The sequence below is a fragment of the Hippopotamus amphibius genome, chromosome 1, assembly GCF_030028045.1.
Source record: "Hippopotamus amphibius kiboko isolate mHipAmp2 chromosome 1, mHipAmp2.hap2, whole genome shotgun sequence".
NCBI lineage: Eukaryota > Metazoa > Chordata > Mammalia > Artiodactyla > Hippopotamidae > Hippopotamus > Hippopotamus amphibius.
This window is the reverse complement of record NC_080186.1, coordinates 53,958,122-53,982,392: the sequence shown is the minus strand read 5'-3', so window position 1 is coordinate 53,982,392 and position 24,271 is coordinate 53,958,122. Positions and strand designations below refer to the sequence as shown.

The following is a 24,271-nucleotide window of genomic DNA, read 5'->3' as shown; positions in this document are numbered from 1 at the left end:
TGAGCATAGAATATCAATCCATTTATTTAGTTCTTTGAGTATTTACTTTCATTTAATGTGTTTTGTAGTTTTTAGAAGGCACTTTTTCTGAGTACTTTAGAAGTACTTTACAGAGTTTTCCTGTCCTCTTGGATTCGTTTGCTATTATATTTATTCCTCTTTGTATTTGGCTAAGAGCTTTTTCCTCCCCCTTTTTAATACCCAGCCAAATGTGATTTCTGATATTGCATAGCAGAATTGTTCCTAGAGTTACATCACCTGACCTACATACCACACATCCATGCTACAGTACAACTGCTTTCTCAGAATTAGGGCAAAAAGTCTTATTGACCATATAAAGGAAATATAGGAAAATTATAATACATAATCTCTGGCCTCAACAAACTTGTAGTCTAAGAAACTTGACTTAAACATATGAAAAGTAAGATGTTTAGATAAAATATCTGTATTAGGTTATAGAAGAGTATATGATTAATGTGTATTAACTGTACAGGCAATGAGGACTCTGGAGTTTAGACAAGGGAGAGATTTATTTTAGCAGGTTAGTCAGGGAAAACTTAATTGGGCTCATGGAACTTGAACTTAGTCCTGAAATACGAGTAAATTTTGGATAAGAAAGATAAATCCAGATTTCTTGTGGATGAGTTTTACAATATGTTGTCGTGTTTTCTTAAAAAAAAAAAAAGCTTTATATGAACTGTTTCCTTTTAATTATATTTTCTGTGCAAAGTGGTTATAATAAACACTTGAAAGTATTTGACACATCAGTTGCTTTCAATTTTTTATTTCTGTGTTTTTGTCACAGACATCCTGATTTTCAGCTGCTACAGGAAGGACAAAGGTATGGTTGAATCAGTATTACTTACCTCCTATATATTCATGTTAATAGAAACGTTGAGAGTTAACCAGGTGATATGAACTCTTGGACTTCCTGTGCTGATGCATTATGTAAGTGCCCATTCTAGCCCACACAAAGAAATATTTGCCTTGTACAGCTTTTTTTCTTTTGTGATGGTAAGATGATGTGTTTGATCTGTATGATTTACTGTACAGCTGTTCCCACCAAGGAAGTCTAATTGAACCTGTTGAAATAGGACACAAACACAGCTTCTATCTGAGATACTATGCTTCTTTGTCAACTAGATTCTGCCAATTACATTTGTTGAAAGGTTTTTATAGTCTTATTTTATAGAATTTAAAAATAATATATCAATTATTTAATTATTTGAAGGAGTGTCTAAAGCATTAATAGAAATTCCAAGTTGTGATTTTTTTTTTTCTAAACTTTCCTCATGGTATTGCTTGCCCAACCATGATCACCTCTCAAAACATATCCTTTTATCTTCCAGAATAAATTTTCCTAGTTAATAGTCACTACCTTAGTTACATGGAATTGAGCACAAGTGAGAGAGATTTATTAATAGATATAATCTTCAATTTATAGCTTCAAAGTAGTATAGAAAAATATAATTACTTTACAATTCTAAGAGAAAGTGTACATGAGAATACATGAAAATAGAATCGTTATAAGTTTTTTGAAATTGTACTTACTTCAGGTACAAGAGACAGTCTGTGGCTATATAGGCTAGATTCTAACCAAAAAATGTTATCTAACACTGAATGAACTTACCATTTTTCTCCCATTTCCATCCACAACCTTATTTTCAACTGTTTGTTTTTCTTCTTCTTTTACACTTCCCCCAAGCATGCTTTTTTGTTTATTGCTGAATTATTTTATTTCATTTTATTTTAAAAATCACTTTAAAAATTGTGATAGCCTTTTTGGGAGAGCAATTTTAGGTTTACAGGAAAATTGTGTGAAAAGTAGAGAGTTCCCATTTACCCTTTCAGCACCCTCCAAATGCTTCTTGACCCAGATTCCTCCCTGTCCTCATCTTTTAAAGTTCTTATATGTGCATTTGCTTAAGGGTAATTGCTCTCCTGTCCTTATTTATCTCAAGTTTCTATAGACAAAGCTTCTCTTTGCCTTCACTCTTTCATATTTTTTAATCTTTTATAAACCTAATCTGAAAATTAAAGGAACATGGTCAATGGGAAAACTGTTGTCTTTTATTATTATCATTGTGATTTAACTTCGGGATTTTCAAGTATAAGTATCTTTCATTGATAAATGTTATTTGCCAACTTTATTTTCTGTTCTGTGACTTTCTTGAATTTTTCATTCAGTGGAATTTTCTGCATAACTATCAACCAGAATTGGAAAATGCTTAAACATCTCTTTTTATGTTTCAAAATCTAAACAGAGTTCCTATAATGTTTTTTTGAGAAACTGATAATGAAGTTTTCAAAAGAAGCCTTTCTTAATTACAGAAATGGAGCAAGCAAAAATCAAAATAATTCAGTAGGATGGAATTATCAAATGTTGGTTTGATAGGTTGTAGGTTTTTGTTTGTTTTTGTGTGTATGTGGTTTGGTTTATGTTTTGTTTTTTTATTTTTGTTACACTCTTATAACACTTTTAAAATAATTGGGGAGAAAAGATAAGGGAAGAAGATGGAAAGAGAATTATATCAAATAAATAAGATGTAGAGAAATTACAGAATTATAGCTTTCTTCTGAGGGGTGTGTGTGTGTGTTTACATAAGCCTAGGTGAATATAAGCCTATAAATAAGGGCTTGCCTAGGGAGTAAAAATTTCTACCTTGAAAGTTACAAAGTATAAATACTGTGGGACATTTTGCTTTTCTGTTACAGTTGTTTTGTTTCTTTCCCTCAACAGTGGTCATTCTGGAGAAGAAATACAGTTGTGCATTAAGGCCATTAAAACATCGGATGTTGACAATCCTGGCCATTTTGAGAAGCATTATGAGTCTAGTTCTTCCAGCACTCATAGTGATAGTAGCAGTGACAATGAGCAAGACTTTATTTCCTCCATTCTGCCGGGAAACAGACCAGATGCACCGGGTATAAGGCCACAGCTGCACCAAAAAGGCATAATGAAAAAGAAAGTTGGTCAAAAAGTTAACTCTAAACATGAAAGCAAAGAACAGAGAGTAATAGATGTCACTGAACAGTTAGGCAATTGCAGATTAGGTAGTCAGGAGAAAGCTGCTGCTTGTGAACTTCCTTTACAGAATGTAAATACTCAGGTTTCTTCAAGTAGTCCTCCACAAGAAAAATTAGAAGCTTCAGAAATTTCTGAAAATAAATACAGTAGTTCAAAAATAGTTCTTGTAGGCATAAGTAAGAAAAGTGCTGAACATTTTAAGAGGAAATTTGCCAAATCGAACCAAGTTTCTAGGTCAGCTTCTAGTTCAGTGCAGGTGTGCCCTGAAGTTGCAAAGGCAAACTTACTTAAAGCCCTGAAGGAGACTTTGATTGAGTGGAAGACAGAAGAAACTTTGAGGTTTTTGTATGGCCAGAATTATGCTTCTGTATGTCTGAAAACCTCTTCATCCTCTCTGATTAAAGAAGAGGAACTTGATGAAGATGATATGAACCCTGACCCAAATAGTCATTTCCCTGCCTTGCAGGAATCTCAGAACAGCTTGGATGAGTCTTTACCATTTAGAGCCTCAGATACAGCCATTAAACCAGTGCCAAGTTATGAGAACTTGAAAAAAGAAACTGAAACATTAAATCTAAGAATCAGGGAGTTTTATAGAGGACGATATGTTTTGAATGAAGAAACCACCAAGTCAGAAGACTCAGAAGAGGTATGTCTTAATGATGATTTTTCTATACTGCTAACATATGGAACACTCACCATAATAAATCTTGGAGCAGGAAGAAAAGTACTGAAGGAATAATTTTTTTAAATTTTCAGAAGACTTCTTTAGTCTTTCATTCTTTTGGTTTAAAATGCCATCTCCAGTATTGACATTATTATTTTCCAAATAACTTAAAGTTTGCCCCAGAAAATTTTCATAAATATTTAACATTTTTCTCTAATGTAGAAATAGCTTAGAATTGTGGGACAAAGTTTTCTTTAAATCTAGTTCCTCATATAATATCTAGACTCTCTGAAAAGGCTTGTTTTTTCTTTGTTGGTATGTGTGCTTTCAGATTTCTACATAGGGTGTATATCTTTGTGTTTTATTTCCAATGGGACTATGTGCAGTGGAGTAGACTTACTAATTGAATAGTAAAATATTTGTCTGGATAATATTTGGCAAGCATGCCCACTTAAAATATTATGAATGAACTCATGTATCATCTACAGCAGGCTAGACCTTGCAAGATTAAATACACTGGACAATTTAAAAAAAATATTATAAATGAAAATGATTTAGTAAAGGAGACTTATTAGGGAAATAGTGGACATAGGAGAAAATGGAAAGAGTACATTTCAGGTAACCTAGATTTGATTATCTGCTCTGTCATTTACTAGCTGTATGAAAACTTAGTCTCTTGAGTCTGATTGCTTATCTGTAAATGGGATTATAAATGGCTTCCCTTACTCAATTGTTTGAGTTTTAAAGATAATGTATAGAAAGCATTTGTCACAGTACCTGACATATAATTGGTACTCAGTTATATGTAAATAGTTATATGTAGAAGTTGATGTGTGCCACTGAGATTTAATGAGGTTCTTTCAGTGTTTCCGTTACCCATTTTTGGTTGATGTGTAGTTTGGGAAATGAAATCATTTGGCATGAAGAGGAATAGGTGATAACCTTGTTTTTACCACAGGAGTTTGTTACTAAAGATTTCTGAGTAGATATGGCTCTAAGTTGAAGAACACATTTGGAGATTTAAAAAGAGGGTGAAAGTGGAAATATAGTAAAAATTTAGAAATTTCTTATATTTCCACAAAATGTTACCTAGCCCAACAGTATGTTTGAAATCATTTCAACTATATTATTTGACAGCACCCAGAACTTTTATATGAAGCTTGGAGAAACACTCAGCTGCATAACTTTAGTATATCACTTGTTTTATCATTTTTTTGCCTTAAGAAGGAAAAAGTAATCCCTGAAATTTGACTGCTTCTCTGTTTTTAAAACTTTTTCATTGAAGTATAACACAGATAGTAAGTGTACAGCTCGCTGCATTATCACAAGTGAACACACCAATGTAAATCACTACCCAGGCCAAGAAATCTGAGTAAACCAGAAGCCCCAATATGTCTCCTCTAAATCATTACCTCTTTCCAAAATTAATGACTATTACAATTGCATAGATTAATTTTCCCAGTTTTGAACTGTATGTAAATGGATTCACTCAGCATATGTTCTTTGGTATCCAGTTTATTTTGTGCAGCATCATGTTCATGAGTCATTTGTGTTGCATATAGTTATAGTTTGTTCTTTCATTGCTGCGTAGTATTCCATTATATAAATATACCACAGTTTATTCATGTTAATGAGCATTTAAGCTGTTTCCAGTATTATTATGAACTATGAACTAGCTGTTATGAACTTTTCTTGTATATGTCTCTCTTTTAATTTCTGTTGGGTATGTATCTAGGACTAGAATTTCTGGGTCATAATGTATACATATATGCAGCTATACTAGATAATGCCAAACAGTTTTCCAAAATGGTTCTGCCATTTTATATTCTACTATCACTGTGTGAGAGAGTTTCCATGACTCCACATTCTTACCAATACTTGATATTGTTACTTTTCACTATTCTTATGGTATTGCTTTTATGTCATAATACATTTCTCTGATGATTAATGAGTCAAGCACTGTTTCATCTGCCTACTAACCATTTGGATAATCTCTTATGTGAAGTGCCTGTTCAGGTCTTTTTTTCCATTTATCTATTAGAATATCGGGGGGTGGGGTGGGGGGGAGTTCCTGTTGATTTGTAGGAATGCTTTATGTATTCAGGATTCAAGCCCATTTTTTGTGTATTACAAATATCTTCCACTCTGAGACTTGCCTTTTCACTCTCATTAATGGCATCTTGAGTCCAGTTTACTAATTGCTCCCTTTAGTGACTTCTTTAAGAAATCTTTACTTAGCCCAGGTTATTTCATATTCTAAAAGCTTTGTTGTTTTTCTTTTAACATTTAGATCTGTAATCTATCTGGAATTGATTTTTGTTTATGGTGAGGAGTATCGGTCAGATTTCATTGTTTCTCTCTGGGGAAATGTGTGCATGTTAGAGTTTGAGAAGCACTGTTGATTTTTCTTTTTGTTTTTTTCTTTCCTTCCTTCCTTCCTTTCATGTTTGCTCATTCTGCAAGTTACTGAGAGAGATGGGAAAGGTGGGTCAAAATCTCTCAGAATAATTATAAGTTGATTATTTTTTCTTTTAGTTTGGTGAATTTTACTTTTAATATTTTGAGACTGTGTTCTTGGGTGCAAATGTGAGATTGTTATGTTATCCTGCTAAATTGAACACCTTAGCATATAGAGTAACTTTTCTCTCCATTGATTTTATTTATTTGTTTGTTTTGGCCTTACAAGATCTACTTTGCTGATACTTGTATTCTGTTATTAGTACTTTCAAGGACTGTCTTTTTTTCTTTTTAATCTAGGCTGATAATCTTTGTCCTTTATGTGGAGAATTTAGTCCATTTACATTTAATGTCATAATTGATATATTTAGGTTTAAGTCTGCAATCTCACTTGTTGCTTTCTGCATGTCCCACCTGTTCTATGTTCTTCTTTCTCTCCTTTCTTGCTTTCTTTGAATCAAATATCATTCCATTTTTTGCCCTCTGTTAGCTAGTTTTTATACATTCTTTTACTAATCATTAATTGGTTTCCCTAAAGATTAAAAATTGAATCTGTCTTGTTAAAATCTAAGTTAATACTTTTATTGCTTCCGAGACAATTAGTACCTTAGAAACTTAACTCCATTTACCCCATTTTGACTTAATGTGTTCTTGTTAGGTACTTTTTTTTTTTCCATTTTTAAATCATTTTACTGTTATATACCACAGTCACATTTGAATTGGCAGAACTGTTCCCATGACAGACAAGACAGAGACCTGTCACTCAAGGAAGAATAAGTGAAGGATTTCATAAAGCTTGAGAGGAGTCCCTCAGTAACTAACACAAGGATGGCTGCAGCAATCTCAGACAATGGTGTGCAAGTAGGTAGGAACAAAGGGTGCTCCAACAGTAGCTGGCCTACATGTGTTGGCCTGAGACCACTGCTGTTTCCTAAGGGGAATTTCTTAATATGTTTGGTAAGCAGATCACTTGCAACAGACATATAAGTGGAGTAGGGTGACACTTCTGCAGAATAAATTATACACATTTCTGGGAAGGTTCTAGAAATCTCATTGGTGATAAATGGTTGCTGAATTATGATTCTGCAAAGGTAATCCCATAAGTGGACATCCAGGGAAACTTTACACCTGGTGAAATTCTTAGGCCAAAAAACAAATAGCCACACATACCAAACCTACACACCATGAATTAAAATGGTGCCATGTTAGGCCTTTTGAAAGAACCAGAGCAGGAAAGACTATTCAAACAGAAGATCCTTATCCTTCTCTTCAGCCAGAAGATTAGCAGGCTCCATCACCTCTCCAGCTGCCCTCCGTTGCTCCAAGTCCTTCTCAGACTTTTTCTTGAGAATCTTTTTCTTCTCCTGTATTTTCTTTAACCTACAGAACTCTTCTTGCTCTCTCTCATCCAGCTCTGTGATGATATAAGCAAGGGTACGTTCAATCTGGGGAATGATGACATGTTCAGTGTCATTTACACGCCTGTTGGTTATCTTAATAGCTTCATCCAAAGTAACAAAGGAAGTCTGCAGCAAAGCTAGTTCCACCAGTAGTTCCACTGCCTCGGCATAATTCCTCTTCAGTTTAGCCAAATGTTCCCCACCTCTGGCTAAACCAGTCAGTTCATAACTGTCAGTTCCTTCATGGTAATGTTCAAATACTAGCAAAGTAATACCTGCTACATTATCTTTCTTTGCTCTAATCTTCACTTGGGCTTTATTTACATTTTGGATAACTGTGGTGCTGAAATCTCCTGCTGTGAACTTGGCCTCAGCAAGTGAAAAGGCAGCTTCTCTCGTCACTTCACCCATTAACATTTTAGTCTCTATTATCTTCTTAAGGATCTGTCGAAATCAAAGAGTTAAGGCATCAGATTTTTTCTTCAGGAGGTTTCTACCTGTCTGTGCTCCTTTTAACCAAGCCTTCATGATGGTCTGTGCCATTCGCGAGGGAAAGATTTCAGTTCGGTCTTTGCCCGACATTCTGATGATGACTGTTCGGCTCGGGTCCCTGGCCGGGCCGTTGTTGTGTACTTTTATTCTCTATGTATTTGTAAATCCTACAAGATATTTTTTAATTAATTAATTAATTTATTTATTGGCTGCATTGGGCCTTCGTTGCTGTGCGTGGACTTTCTCTAGTTACGGAGAGCATGGGCCACTCTTCGTTGCTCATTGTGGTGGCTTCTCTTGTTGCGGAGCATGGGTTCTAGGTGTGTGGGCTTCAGTAGTTGTGGCACATGGGCTCAGTAGTTGTGGCTCTTGAGCAGAGCGCAGGCTCAGTAGTTGTGGCACACGGGCTTAGTTGCTCCAAAACATGTGGGATCTTCCCGGACCAGGGATCGAAACTGTGTTGCCTGCATTGGCAGGTAGATTCTTAACCACTGCACCTCCAGGGAAGCCCCCTACAAGATTGTTTATAGTCAATATTCACACCTGGGATCATTCACCTTGGGCCTGAAGAATATCCTTTATTTCCATTAGTGCTAGTTTGCTAATGATGAATCTTCTCAGTTTTGTCAGGAAATTATTTTACTTTCACTTTTGAAAGCCGTTTTCCTGGACATTGAATTCTAAATTAGCAGTTATTTTCTGGTAGCCCATTGAAAATACATATTCATTGTCTTTTGGCTTCCATTTATCTCTTATTTGAAAATACTGTTTTCTTCCTGTAGCTACTTTTAAGGTTTTGGGGGTTTTTGTTTTGTTTTGGTTTTGGTTTTGGTCTTTGGTTACCGTCAATTTTAGAATGCTTTACCTAGGTGTGATTATATTTGTATTTATTCTTTTGGCTGTTGTATACTTAAATCTGTGACTTGATTTCTTTCATCAATTTTGGAATATTCTCAGTTATTATCTCTTCAGGTATTGCTTCTGTCCCATTCTCCCTTTCTTCTCTATCTGGTACTCTGGTTGCAGATACTTGTTAGTCTTTTTCACTGTATCTGCTGTCCTTTATATTCTCTTGTGCTTTGCATTACCCAGCGGAGGGGTGGGGGGGGGGGTGACTGTACTTCATTCTGGATATTTTCCAAATCAGTATTCTCTTCAGACCTTTCTACTATGTTATTAAATCTATCCATTGAGTTCTTTAAATACTATATTTTTCAGTTACTAGGCGTTTCAGTTTGTTCTTTTATATAGCTTCCAGTTCTCTGCTAAAATTTTCCATCTTGTCATTTTTCTTTGAATATATGCAGCATAGTTATTCTAAATAAGGCTGATAACTTCATTACATGGATTTCCTAGGAGTTGATTTCTGTGAGCTAATGTTTCAGATTTTGATGACATTGTCTTATTTTCTTACTGCTTTATTATGTAACAAACATTGTATAATAAAAATTAGAGATAACTTGAAACTCAGGCTGATGTTATCTTCCTCTAGAACAGATTTATGTTTGCTTCTGGAAGATGATTTGCAGCAGTCTCAAATCACTTTAATCCAATCAGTGATTAAGGTGATTTGAAGCTGAGCTTCAGCACCTGTACGAGCCAGTCTGTATTCATTCTTACTCTTGGAGTATGGTCCTTCTAAGTCCTGGTCTCAAGTTTGGGGAAGGTTGACAGTACCTCTTCATTCTTGGCATGCCACAGACTCTGATGCTCAAGTTCTCAGTATCTAAATTGCCTCTTCTGGAATTAGTCAATGCCTTCTCTGGAATTACTTTCTCCAGAATCTCAGACCATAATTCTTTACTACCTTGTCAGCTCTCTGTTGCTTTCAAACAATTGTGGGTTTTTTCCCAGCTTTTTCAGTTCTCAGCAGGAGGAGTGGTTTGAATTATCTTGTCTGCAATTTCTAGAAGTGGAATTTCCCATATTTATAGTATTTGATAATTTTAGTCCTTTAATCTCCTACATTTATGTAGCATTTAGCATTTTACAGTCTTTTTGTATACATTTTCTCATTTATTAAAGAAGGTATTAGTATCCCTATTATACAGATGAGAAAATGCTCTCAAAAGAGGGCAAATGACTCAAGCAAGTTCACACCAAAGTTGACTGAGCCGATACTCAGATTTAAATCTTCTAATTCTGAAGTCTAATTTTTATTCTACCATACCACAGGTATAAACTTTTGTTTGAATGTTTGTTATTCTTATCAAAGAAAGAATGTAAATTTATGATTTTATTTTGCTTTGTTTAAAACATGATTCAGCATGATCCCACCTTTCCACTGATAGATTCAAGTTCTCAGAACCAGATCAGAAAACGCATTGTACTTGAAAAATTGAGTAAAGTGTAAGTATGTAATTACCATTCTACTTTTATAATATTTAAAAATTAATTTGGTATTTGTGGGTTTATAACTTATAGGTGTAATTCTTGAATTTTGAACAGTTTGAAAAATAATGTGTAAATTTTACATGGATTTCGTCACCTGAGAAATTTAGATTTTTAAGATGTCCTACCAAAGAATATTGAAATTGCTTTGTGTGGAAGACATAGAGACACATAATAAAGAGGAAGGTTGAGATTATGGGAGTAGAAAACCAAACTACCTCACTCCCACTTAATAATCCAGTGAAGTCAGGGAAAAAATAGAGCTAGACCCATTTAAATACTGATTTGTGGTAAATGTGTCACATCAGTTTCACGTGTGAATAAGATCTTATAAAGGTTTAACGGTTTATTGACTTAGCCTGTATACATATTCATAGAACCATTTCACACTCAGCAACTTGAGTTTTGCACTTTAGTTTTAAGCTTCCCGTAGTGGAAATTGTTGTTCTTGTAATTAGCCCAGTCATAAATGACATTTGAAAATTGCAAGCTTAGTTTCTCTTTCAAAAGGAGCTTGTAAATCTTTTTTCCAGAGGTGTGACGGCTCTCTTGAACTTTTCAACCTGCATTTTTTTTCTTCAGCTGAAAAGACGGAAAGGTGTTTTCAGTCTTTATTTAAGGTGTTGTGCACGTGGAGAAGTCTTAATTTTGTAGTAGTTCAAAAATAAGAAAAGCCTGTTTTCTAGAAGGCATAGTATTTTGAACAGCTTACTTCTCTAAATTTTACATCTTAAAAGTGTTTGAATTAATATTTATTGAATGCTTGTTATGTGTTAGACTCATATATAATGAATCTGTTTTGCCTTTTATCTGTTCTTCATACTTGTACATTTGTTTCTGTTAAATATTAGTTTAGACAACTGTATGTCACCATCTGTCTGATTCAGAGGATAAGAACATATCAATCCTTGATTTTAATTATGTAGGTTTTGAAAGTTGAAATAGATTAACTATACTGGTATCTAATTAGTAGGTAGGGATTTATGTGAAAATAGTTTTCTAGACTTTTTAGCTAATGAAGGTACCCAGTTTTAAATTTAAGACCATATAAGCATGTCATGTCATTGAAGGAATTCTGTTCCTTATGGATTTTGGCTACAACAGAAGATACCAAAAGGAACCCTGCTAGACCAAGTTACTATATCAGGGCAAGAACTAAATTTGAGAAGAGGTGGAATAATTTAAATAAGAACACCGAAAATAAAATAATTATAGTAACATAGGGATTTTTTTGGTTGATTGTGAAAGCAGTTGAGTTTTTCCCTCATTATGAAAGTAACACCAACTGTACAAAAAACATTTTTTTATAGAATCAAAGAGTGTGAAATATGCACTGGGTATTCGATGATATTAAGGAGTTATTGGTTGGTGTAATGATTTTATTACGATTGCATTCAAAAATGCGCTTGTATTTAGAGATACATAAGGAATAATTTAGGGTTCAAATGACATGATGTCAGGTATTTAAGATATTGCAGAAAAAGGAAGGAAGGAAAAATGAAGCAAATGTAACAAAATATTGGGAGGTTGAATCTGGGAATAGAAATATGGGGTTATTATTGTTACTGTCTCTATTTTGAAACGTTTTAAACTTTTATAATAAGTTTTTTAAAAAAGTAACACATGCTTATTCCACAAGATTTAGGCTGCAGAAAATGGTATAAATAAGGAAGTGAAAATCACCACTCAATAGTAACTACTATTAATATTTTGATATTTATCCCTGGCATATATGTGGTGTATATGGTGTGTATATATTCATTTCCTTTGGTTCCCTCTGTTATAGTCTAAACCTAGAGAGAAGGACATATGTTTGATATATACTGTGTGTGATAAACAATTGCATTATAACATGTATGTTTTTATAAAAATGGAACAATACTACATATGCATTTTTCACTTAATATATATCATGAGTATCTTTCCACATTTAAAAAAACAGATTTTTATTATTATTTAAAATATTACTATATGGCTATATCATAGTTTATTTAACCACCTATTGATGGACATTTGTTACCAATTCTTCACTACTAAAAATATTTCTCCAATACTGTCTATTTTATTTTTGATTATTTCTTTAGGATAAATTTTTTCATAGTAAAACTATTGGGTCAAAGAGTGTCCACATTTAAAATGTTAGTATATAGTGTCAAATTGCTCTCTAGAAATGTACCACACTCCCATATTGGACCATTTGGAAGGCAATTCCTCTGACCTGTGATCTTTCCATTTATTTAATATTTGAAAGTAAAAAGATAAAAAATACTAGAGACAAGCATATAGATGGCAGCCAGAATGATACTTTTGCATTTCAGTGCCTCATTCTGTAGCATAGACAACAAAATAGTGTGTGGAGTTATTCTGAAATATTTCTTTATGACTTCTCACCAGTTATAACCTTGCTTAACTGTCTCCACCTCCATGCCATGATTACCTGTGAAAAATCCAGAGTTAGGCAAGACCCACAAAGGTGTATCTGTATAATTACATTTTAAAAGAAATGTAATTTTTTATTTTCAGATTGCCTGGACTCTTGGGGCCTCTTCAGATTACATTAGGAGATATTTACACACAACTTAAAAATCTTGTCCGAACTTTCAGGTTAGTGTTAACATTACGATTTTCCTTCTCAGTTATTTTGCCTTGCAGAATCCGTAGTAGACTAAGGCTTGAAGAAAGTAAATGACTTGCCTTCATTGTCTTAAATCTAAGTGCTGTTTTATTGTCTCTTCCACTAAACATTACCTATATCTTCTGTTTTTGTTTGTTTAATTTTTATTGGAGTATAGTTGATATACAATGTGTGTGTTTCAGCAAAGCGAATCAGTTATATATATACATGTATCCACTCTTTTTTAGATTCTTTTCCCATATAGGCCATCATAGAGTACTGAGTAGAGTTGCCTGTGCTATATAGTAGGTCCTTATTAGTTATCTGTTTTTTTAAATGTACTTATTTTTGGCTGCATTGGGTCTTTGTTGCTGCGTGTGGGCTTTCTCTAATTGCGGTGAGGGGAGGCTACTCTTCATTGCAGTGCACGAGGAGTAGCCCCCACTACTCTTCTCACTGCAGTGGCTTCTCTCGTTGCGGAGCACAGGCTCTAGGCGCGTGGGTTTTAGCAGTTGTGGTTCTCGGGCTCTAGAGCGCAGGCTTAGTAGTTGTGGCACACGGGCTTAGTTGCTCTGCGGCCTGTGGGATCTTCCCGGGCCAGGGATCGAACCCATGTCCCCTGCTTGGCAGGTGGATTCTTAACCACTGCACCACCAGGGAAGTCCCTAGTTATCTATTTTACATGTAGTAGTGTATATATGTCAATCCCAATCTCCCAATTTGTCCCTCCCCCTCCCACTTATATCTTTTCTAAATACAACCCCTTATTTGCTCAAACCTTAATATGTTTAGGTTTAGTTTATTTCTAGAATAGCCTTAAATTAAGAAAGAGAATGCTATCTGAGACACAAAGGTGGTTTAGTCAGTAACATCTTGGATTTTAGTGAATTAGTAAATGTATATCAGGTGACCAGCACTATGGACAATACAGAAGAAGCCTAATGCCCACCCTGGAGGAAGAACTGTGAGAAGACAAGGGGGGCACAGGAAGCAGTACAAAATTAGCGGATAATTTAGTTTTAAATAGCGTGGAACAGACTTGAAGTGATAAGACAAGGAAAGGAAGAATAGAGAATATCAATCACAAAGTGGAGCAGTTGGAGTTTTTCTACAACTATCAAGGTAAAATTATTCAACCAGGCCAAGATGAGGTTCTCTACTAAAAAGCATAGAGATAGGCCTCTAAATACGTTACTGGTGGAGGTGTACCAAATATGCATTTTGGCCCAGTGTCAGTGACCAAAAATTAAATTAATATTTGTCTGTGGCTAAAGCCAGGTAGCACCAACATTGAATGAACTTCTAGGGTAGAAAAATCATTTCATCCAAAAAAATCAATTATTACTATTTGTTATAATTTATTGTCAATAGTAGTGAGATTTTTAAAGTTTACAATTATAATATAAGAACAATTTCTTGGCACTATCAGTAGTTAGATTTCTCTTGCAGTTACTGTATTGTTCATAGGTAATACCGAATAGATATACACTTTCAACCAGCACATTTGAAAATATCACTTACCTTTCTGTGTGCCACAAAGTAATTCAGGAAAATGTTTTCCAATAAATTATTTAATAGGAACTAGGGTTCAGAGAATTCAAAATTCTTCATCTTCAGCTACTGAAAAGGATCATTTGTAACACTTTATGTTTAAATCTTCAGCCTTCATAGACCTAAGATTATAGAAATTGTCTTAAGACATTCTTGTCTTTTCAGGTTACTTTCTGCATTATTTATGGTAAATTGAAGTTTAGATGAAACAATATGATGTGTGGGATTTGCTTCATAATTATCCAGGTTAGGGTGATGTTGAATATGAGGTTGTATAGATGCAACATGATTGACCAGAAGCTGATAATTGTCAAAGTTGTGATGACTATATAGGAGTTGATTTTTATGTTCTCTCTGTTTTCTTTGCTTGAAATTTAACAAAAAGTTTTGTGGAAATAAGCCAAAAGATTATTCTTTGTTTTGGTGTAGGGGATGGTATAAATATAAAAACCTTATTAATAAGTTATTTTCAAAAATATGTACTCTTTAGTACCAACAAGTCAAAGTCTATAGCTTTAATAAAAATTGCTTAAATTGACTCTACTGCTTTTTGGCAAAATATCAGTTACTTATAATAGAGAAAGACCTCCAGTAAGATAACGCGTTTTGGAGTCTTCAGATTCTGGCAGGACAGTTCTAACAGGTATGTGACTATAGGCTAGGGCGTCTAGGTGAAGTCTCTGAGAGAACGCCACATTGATGACAGTGACTAGTGTTGGAAGAAGATCTTTTCAGTCAGTACTGGTAGTGGGAAAGAGTTGACATGAGTAACCATATCTTTCTCTTTGAAATGATAATCAATAATAGGAGCTTGTAGAACAGTGATTTTTAAGCCAGTTGTGCATCAGAATTACCTGGGGAGCTTTTAACTCCTGCAGATGCCTGGCTCCACCCCTAGAGATTGAGTTTCATTTGGTTAGGGTTGGGCCCAGACATTAGTATTTTTCAGAAGCCCCCCAGGTGACTCTAATGTGCAGCCAGAGTTGAGAGCCTGTTAGAACTAAACATAAAGCAGCTTTTTCAGCTCTTTGAAGAATCTTTCCCCTGTGAATAGAGCTGTCCTTTCCACTGAATTGCATCATAGTCATTTATCCGGAATGTTACATTGATTTACCTGTCATAGTGGTTCCATCAGAAGTTGCTTGGTAATGATTCAATGTCGTCAGTATTGAAGCAAGATATTTTTCTAAATATGATTTGAATTAAAATTATATTTTGACACAAAAGTCCTTTTTAAATTTCATCAGTGATGACTCAAGGTATTTTTTCTAAATCTGTATTGAATTTCCAATTATATTTTGAAACTGCTTTTAAAATGTTTTCTATCAAATGTTACTGTTTTAATTTTTGAATTATCACTCAGAAAATAGTAAGTATGTTTATTTAGCATCTGTGCTTGAAATTATTTTGGCTCAGCAAAAGGGGAAATATGATAGCAGGTAAATTTTTGTTGTTCTGCCACTTAAAGTACTTTGAAGTGAAAGCAAAGACCTTGTGTTTTCACCAGTTCCTGAAACGGTAGTATAGAGCAAGCACTCAATAGATTTTTTGCTGAATGAGTAAATAAAGTCATGAAATCTTAAATTTGTCTTAGCCTTGGGAGATTTGAATATAATAGAAAAAGAAATTCTATTTAACTGTTTTTGCCCTTTTTTTTTCTTACATGCTTATCCTTCTTTGGCCTTTTTTGGTTATGTGCTAGATTCTGTTTTAATTGCTACAGATAAAACAGTGGATGGGCTTCCTAGGTGGCGCAGTGGTTAAGAATCCGCCTGCTAATGCAGAGGTCACGGGTTTGATCCCAGCTCCAGGAAGATCCCACATGCCACGGAGCAACTAAGCCCGTGGGCCAAAAAGGAAAAAAAAAAAAAAAAACAGTGGAAAAAAATGAAAAAAAATTCCTTCTTTCACGGAACGATTCTAATAGAGAGGATATGTAAAATTTTGAAGACAATATGTGTGTTATTATTGTGTGGTGATAGGCCCTTTTCCCTTTCCCAGTTCATTCTCCTCCTTTTCTCCCCAGAAGCAGGGAAGAGGGGATGGTACTAAGGAGGGAGGAAGTTGTGATTTTAAATAGGCCAGTCAGGGAGGACCTCATTGAGAAGATGCCATTTATATAAAGATCTAAAAGTTGGTGAGGGAACAAGCCAAGTTGCTGTCGACGAAAATATATCAGACAGGGAACAACATGTGCAAATGTCCTAAAGCAAATGCAGGCCTGGTATATTCATAGAATATTAAGGATGCTGGTGAGGCTGGAGAAGTGAGCAAAGGCAGAGGTACAAAGAGATATGGTCAGAGAAGTAAAGGGCAGGGAATGACTGTGGTATAGTTATATAGTCTTGGAGCCATGGTCATTCTTTGGCTTTTACTCTGAGTGAGATGGAGAGCAGTTTGTGGATTCTGAATAGGGTAGTGATGTGATCTGACATATATTTTTAGCAGCCTCACCCTGGCTGTTGATTTGAGAATCATAGTAGATGGTCAGAGGCAGGAATACCGTTTAGGATACTGTTTCGGTGACCAAGGTGAAAGTGATGGAGGTAATAAGAAGTGATCAGATTTTGTTTTGAAAATAGAACCATCAGGATTTGATGACTGATTTGACATGGGATATGAAGAGAGTTAAGGTTACCCACAAAATTTTTGGCTTGAGCAACTGGATTCTAGAAGGATTGGGTAGCCATTTACTGAGATGGAGATACCTGCAAGAGAACTCAGTTTGTGGGAGAAAATAAGGAGTTCAATTTTGGCTATACTAAAGTTTTGAGATGCCTATTAGACATTCAAGTGAAAAATGAAGGTAGACCATTAGGTATAGAAGTCTGTAATTCAAGGAAGAAGTCCAGGCTAGAGATAATAAATTTGAGAGTTGTAAGCACATAGTTATCTAATATTTAAAGCTATGAGGTTGGCGGACATCACCAAGGGAATGAGCACTTAGGAGAGGAGAGACCCAAGGGCAGAAGGCCCTGGGCAATCCAAAATTAAAAGGTCTCAGAAGGAGTGCCAGTGAGAAGCGAGGGGAATCAAGCAAGGGGAAACCAAGTGAAGAAAGATTTCCAAGGAGAATGTAATGATCAGCTGTGTCAAATGCCCCCAGTAGATTAAGGTGAGAACTGGGAAACGTCCATTGGATTTGGCAACATGGACTTTGTACATCTAATCCTCACAAGAACCCTATGAGGTAGGTAGTACTATTGTCCCCATTTTACTAAATTAAAAAAAAAAAAGTTTTACAGCCATTGAATGTGTCCAGGGTAAAACACTACTAATGACAAATCTGAATATTAAACCCATATCTGTCAGACTCTAGTCACTATAGTGTACTTACTTTTTATATCATTGAGACTTTTAACTATGGAAATATTTGTAGACATTTCCATTAGCTATGGAAAAAATTTAGAGAAATGTAACAAAGATACACATATTCTCCACTTGGAATTAGTAGATTTTAATACTTTATTAGATTTGGTTGACATACATTTTTTAATAAAACAAATAAAATAGATTAATTCATTCATTCATAAAAAAATTAATTGAATCTCTTCTGACTCTTACTCTGAGCACTTGGAATAAATATGTGAGGAACACAAAGATTCCTGCCCTCAGCCAAGGCAAAACAGATAATAAACAATAACTATATGTTAGAAGGTGATAAGTGGTACAAGGATAAAGAAATAGATAGCAGCGTAAGGGAATCAAGAGTTTGGGGCTGGGAGGTGGAGGGAGTTGCACTTAACTAATAGTGTGGGCAGGTAGCCCCTACTGCAAAGGTAACGTAAGAAAACATCTTTCAGGCAGATGGAATCACCATCACGAAAGACCTAAGACATGAAGTCCTCTTTGTCCTCTTCCCCAATCCATTCTCCTTTCCTCCCCAGAAGCAACTGATACTGTGAATTTCATGTGTATCTTTCTAGTCTTTGTTTTTATACTTTTAGTACATATATTTGTGTCCATGAATATGACTATTGTCTGTCCTTGATTTGCATAAATAATGTCATACCATGCTTGCTCTTTCATTCAAATTATGATGAGCAAAATGTGTAAGTTTAGTTCATTCATTTTAACAGCTATTTAGTATTCTATAAAAATGCCACAATTTATTATTTTTTCTATTATAAGCAGTGTCACATCAAATATCTTCATATACATTTCCTTATGTATAGTGAGAGAGTTTAAGGTTTATATTTAGAAGTTATTCATGTGCATTTTCAGTTTTATTAGATATTGCTAAATTTTTTGATTACTCACATCAACAGTGTGTTAAAAGTAATATTTCTTCATGTCCTCATCAACCCTTGGTATTGTCAGTCTTTTATTTTTGCCAATGTAATGGAATGAATTATTATTTTTATATTAATTTCCCAGCTTAATAGTGAGATTGAGCTCTTTTTCAAATGTTTACTGGCCATTCAACTTTCCTCCACTGTAAATTGCATGTTCTTGTCCTTTGCTAATTTATTTGTTAGCTGGTTTTTTTTCCCCCAAAGACTATATTAAAGATCAGTTTTAGGTTCGTAGCAAAATTGGGAGAAAGTTACAGAGATTTTCCTTATGCCCCCTGCCCCCACACATGTGTAGCCTTCCCTGTTAAAACCATCCCCCACCAGAGTCATACATTTTCTATAATTGATGCACCTATATTAATGACATCATTACCACCCAGAGTCCGTAGTTCACTCTTGGTGTTGTGCATTGTGTGGGTTTAGACAAACGTATAATGACATCTTTCGATTATTATAGTATCAGAGTATTTTCACTGACCTAAAAACCCTCTGTGCTCCACTTATTCATCTATCCTTCCTCACCCCCCAACTCCTGGCAACCACTGATCTTTTTAAATATTTATTTATTTATTTATTTATTTATTTGGCTGCATCAGGTCCTAGTTGCTGTGTGCGGGATCTTCGTCGCAGTACATGGGGTTCTCTCTAGTTGTGGTGCCTGGGCTCCAGAGTACGCGGGCTCAGTAGTTGCAGCACACGGGCTCAGTAGTTGCAGCACACGGGCTCAGTAGTTGAGGCTCGTAAGCTTAGTTACCCTGCGGCACATAGGATCTTAGTTCCCCAACCAGGGATCGAACCCACGTCCCCTGCATTGGAAGGTGGATTCTTAACCATTGGCCCAATAACTCATTTCTTTTTAGGGCTGAAGAATATTCTAGTGTCTGGATGTGCCACAGTTTATTTATCCATTTACCTACTGAAGCGTATCTTGGTTGCTTCCCAGTTTTTGGCAGTTATATTAGTAGAACTACTCTGAACATCTTTGTGCAGATTTTTGTGTGGGCATAAGTTTTCGACTCCTTTGGATAAATAAATAGCAAGGAGTGTGATTGCTGGACTGTATTGTAGGAGTATGTTTAGTTTTGTAAGAAATACCAGGCTGTCATCCAAAGTTTCTGTGCTTTTTTTTCCCCCCACCAGCAATGAATGAGAGTTGCTCTTACTTCATATCCTTGCCAGCGTTTGGTTTTGTTGATATTCAGGATTTTGACCATTCTGATAGTATGGTATATCTTGTTGTTTTAATTTCCATCTCCCTGATGATGTGATGTGGAGCATCTTTTCATATGCTTATTTTTGCCATCTGTATATCTTCTTTAATGAGATGTCTGTTGAGGTCTTGGGCCCATTTTTTAATTGGGCAGTTTGTTTTCCTATTGTTAAGTTTTAAGATTTCTTTGATATTTTTGGATAACAGGCCTTTTTCAGATGTTACTGGCTGTTTTTTTTTTTTATTGATTTCTATCATTTTTTAAATGCTTTCTGAGAAATAAGATGACTACAATGTATTTTATTGTCATCAGCTGCCAAGTGATAGAATTTACTTCTGATTTTTTAAAAACTTACGTTTTCTTGAATAAACACCTAGTATTATAGTTTAAGTGAGCTCTCATTTCTGTAAATTATGGATCATGACATCCCTTAATTGCCTGCTGCCAACCTAGCACAAGGTGGAAAGGTACAAAAGGAGAATTATATATATATTTTTTTAATTTTATTTATTTATTTATTATTTTTGGGGGGTACACCAAGTTCAGTCATCTGTTTTTATACACATATCCCCATATTCCCTCCTGCACTTGACTCCCCCCCCCGCCCTCCCCGTCCCAGTCCTCTAAGGCATCTTCCATCCTCGAGTTGAACTCCCTTTGTTATACAGCAACTTCCCACTGGCTATCTATTTTACAGTTGGTAGTATATATATGTCTGTGCTACTCTCTCGCTTCATCTCAGCTTCCCCTTCACCCCCTGCCCCCTCCCAAACCTCGAGTTCTCCAATCCATTCTCTGCACCTGCGTCCTTGTTCTTGTCACTGAGTTCATCAGTACCATTTTTAGATTCCGTATATGTGAGTTAGCATACAATATTTGTCTTTCTCTTTCTGACTTACTTCACTCTGTATGACAGACTGTAGGTCTATCCACCTCATTACATGTAGCTCCATCTCATTCCTTTTTATAGCTGAGTAATATTCCATTGTATATATATGCCACATCTTTATCCATTCGTTTGTTGATGGGCATTTAGGTTGCTTCCATGTCCTGGCTATTGTAAATAGTGCTGCAATAAACATTATGGTACATGTTTCTTTTCGGATTATGGTTTTCTTAGGGTATATGCCCAGTAGTGTGATTACTGGATCATATGGTAGTCCTATTTGTAGTTTTTTAAGGAACCTCCATACTGTTTTCCATAGTGGCTGTACCAACTTACAGTCCCACCAACAGTGCAGCAGAGTTCCCTTTTCTCCACACCCTCTCCAACATTTGTTGTTTCCAGATTTTGTGATGATGGCCATTCTGACTGGTGTGAAGTGATACCTCATTGTGGCTTTGACTTGCATTTCTCTGATGATTAGAGATGTTGAGCATCTTTTCATGTGTGTGTTGGCCATCTGTATGTCTTCTTTGGAGAAGTGTCTATTTAGGTCTTCCGCCCATTTGTGGATTGGGTTATTTGCTTTTTGGTATTAAGGTGCATGAGCTGCTTGTATATTTTGGAGGTTAATCCTTTGTCCGTTGTTTCATAGGCAACTATTTTTTCCCATTCTGAGGGTTGCCTTTTAGTCTTGTTTATGGTTTCTTTCACTGTGCAAAAGCTTTTAAGTTTCATGAGGTCCCATTTGTTTATTCTTGATTTTATTTCCATGATTCTAGGAGGTGGGTCAAAAAGGATCTTGCTTTGATGGATGTCATAGAGTGTTCTGCCTATGTTTTCCTCTAGGAGTTTTATAGTATCTGGCCTTACATGTAGGTCTTTAATCCCAAAAGGAGAATTAAAATCAAATTGCTTACCTTGTTAGCTTTAATAAAAAATTTGATTAGGGAAAACATAGAGGATATGGTTACAGGGAGGTGTGTGTGTTTGTGTATTTTAATAAGCCATGCAATTTAGTTTCCCATATTGAAGTAGGGCTAGAACACTTCCTTTTGAGGTGGTCATTATTAGATACTGAATATCAAGCCACATTATTATACTATTGACTCTTTTCTATCAGATATAACAAGAATTTAAAAATAATGCGCTTTAACACATGATATCATAAATTTGATTTTATCTAAAAATGGAGAGGTTATGTATTTAACAATCTTTTGGTAAATTTTATCTCACTGTCTTTCAGATTAACTAACAGAAATATTATACATAAACCTGCAGAGTGGACCTTAATTGCTTTGGTGTTGCTGTCATTGTAAGTACTCTTTCATATTTTTAACTCTAAATACTAAATATGAAGAGTTTTGATTAGGGAAAAACAGAGTTATTCATTGATTTACTATCTTTTAAGGGCATTTTTCTTCTTAAATATTATTTGTAAGCATTTGAAGGAGAAGAACATCTCCATGTGGGATGTGATATATACAGACCCAGTCGCTTAATTTCATTTTTAACAGTATATTAACGTCGAATGGCCTCATTATTTTACATCTATATTTTTACCAATATAGCTAATGCTATTGCATTTTTCATCAGCATTTTTGTCAGTAATATCAGAAAAGTTTTGTTTTCCAAATTAGTGTACATCTTTAAAATCAAGCAGATTTAAAGGAACTAAAGTAGATATTTACTACACAAGCATATATAAAATGTTTAATACTCATTCACCTTTTAAGAAATCACTAGTGGTTTCTAAGGCTGTCTTTCTATAGAGTTAAAACCATCTAGTAAGTGTAGTGTTTTTCAGCTTGAATTACAAAAGTCCTCTTTTGAAGACCATTCATTACTGCATTACTGTTGCTACTTGGTACTTGTTAGGTGATTGAAGCCCACAGGACATTGAATACTTACTGGACACTCACAGGTCAAGAAATGTTCAGAGCCAACCTCATAGCATCTCCAGCCCTACTTTTCTTTCTTTGATATTGCTTCAGTCTGACATGTTATTCTGACTTCACTGTCCCAAGAAAGGCTGTGCTGGGAGGCATTAGAGTAGGCTTCAGTGAGCCAGCATCTGTGTCACCCAACCAGATACAACTCACATGATTCATTAAATCAGAACACAGAAAATAACTTTACTTGAATGCCCTGACATAAATTTTTAATCAACCATAAGAACAAATCTTTTGTCATTTCTACTATTCAGTGTTCCAATTGAACTGGTAATTTGTGAAACAGATCTTATTAATTTTTTAGAAAGTTCTTTCCATTTTATGAAATTTGTAAATATTTTGGTCACTGGCAAAAAAAATATCAGTATCTCTGCTCACCCACCATATCCTATGCCTGCTAATAAACCCTCATAGATAACTGTTTAACTGTACTTCTGCAATTCATTATACTAAAGGGGAAGTAGCTTTTTTGGTTGACAAGTCAGAGGCCCAGGCTCAGCAGTAATCTCAGAATCTTGCTTTCTAAGCCAGTAACTGGAAGTTTTATCTTAATGAGCAGCTGCTTACTGAGGACACATTAGGTCCTACTTCTTTTTGTATCAAACCCTTGCTAAATCTCCAAAATGTATAGCAAGGAACAACAACAAAAAAGTATGGAAAATGAAATTTAAAAGTCTGCCATCAAAATTTCATGTCTATTCCCTACAAAAGTATACCTCTAGTTTTTTATTTTAATAGAGGCAGCCAAAGTGGCCCAAAATACTGAAAGCTTTGCTAGTCCTTTTATACACTATGTGACTTGCCTAACTTTGAACTGTCCTTTTATCATCCTTTTAGAATAAATATTGCTATATGAGATGGGGATAAAATTAAAATACATATGCATCATGTTAAAACTAATCCCTTTGGCTTCTGTAAAGTATAATTATACTTTAATTTATATTCATACCCCTCTTTCCTCCCACTTACAGTTCACAATTACTTTTTAGGGAAGACATTTGTCATTTGGGAAAGAAAAAGCAGGCATGAGGGCCAGCGTTAGATAAAGAACCTTAAACCCAGTGAAAAATATGGAGACTTTAGACACTCAAAGAGGCATGTGCATATAAAGAGAAAGGAGGTAAACACTCACGTATTTGTAGAACAGTAACCCCCTCATTCAGCCTTTTAATTTATTGCCACTAATATTAAATATAGGCATACATGGGATTACCTTTTTTTTTTTTTTTTTGGCTGCATTGGGTCTTCATTGCTGTGCACAGGCTTTCTCTAGTTGCAGCAAGCAGGGGCTACTCTTCTTTACAGTGCTCGGGCTTCTCTTTGTGGTGAC

At 35.1% G+C, this 24,271-nt stretch overlaps 1 protein-coding gene and 1 pseudogene across 1 annotated transcript in view; one reads left to right on the top strand and one right to left on the bottom strand.

Moving 5' to 3' along the window:
* RPAP2 (RNA polymerase II associated protein 2) overlaps positions 1-24,271 on the top strand; it is a 76,791-nt gene that overhangs the window by 20,322 nt on the left and 32,198 nt on the right. Inside the window, exons 7-11 of the mRNA XM_057713028.1 lie at positions 806-841; positions 2,741-3,677; positions 10,311-10,393; positions 12,959-13,039; positions 22,236-22,304. Coding sequence (XP_057569011.1) covers positions 806-841; positions 2,741-3,677; positions 10,311-10,393; positions 12,959-13,039; positions 22,236-22,304 — 1,206 coding nt within the window. The remainder of the gene's footprint in view (positions 1-805; positions 842-2,740; positions 3,678-10,310; positions 10,394-12,958; positions 13,040-22,235; positions 22,305-24,271) is intronic.
* Positions 7,342-8,166, bottom strand: LOC130839141 (V-type proton ATPase subunit D-like; annotated as a pseudogene).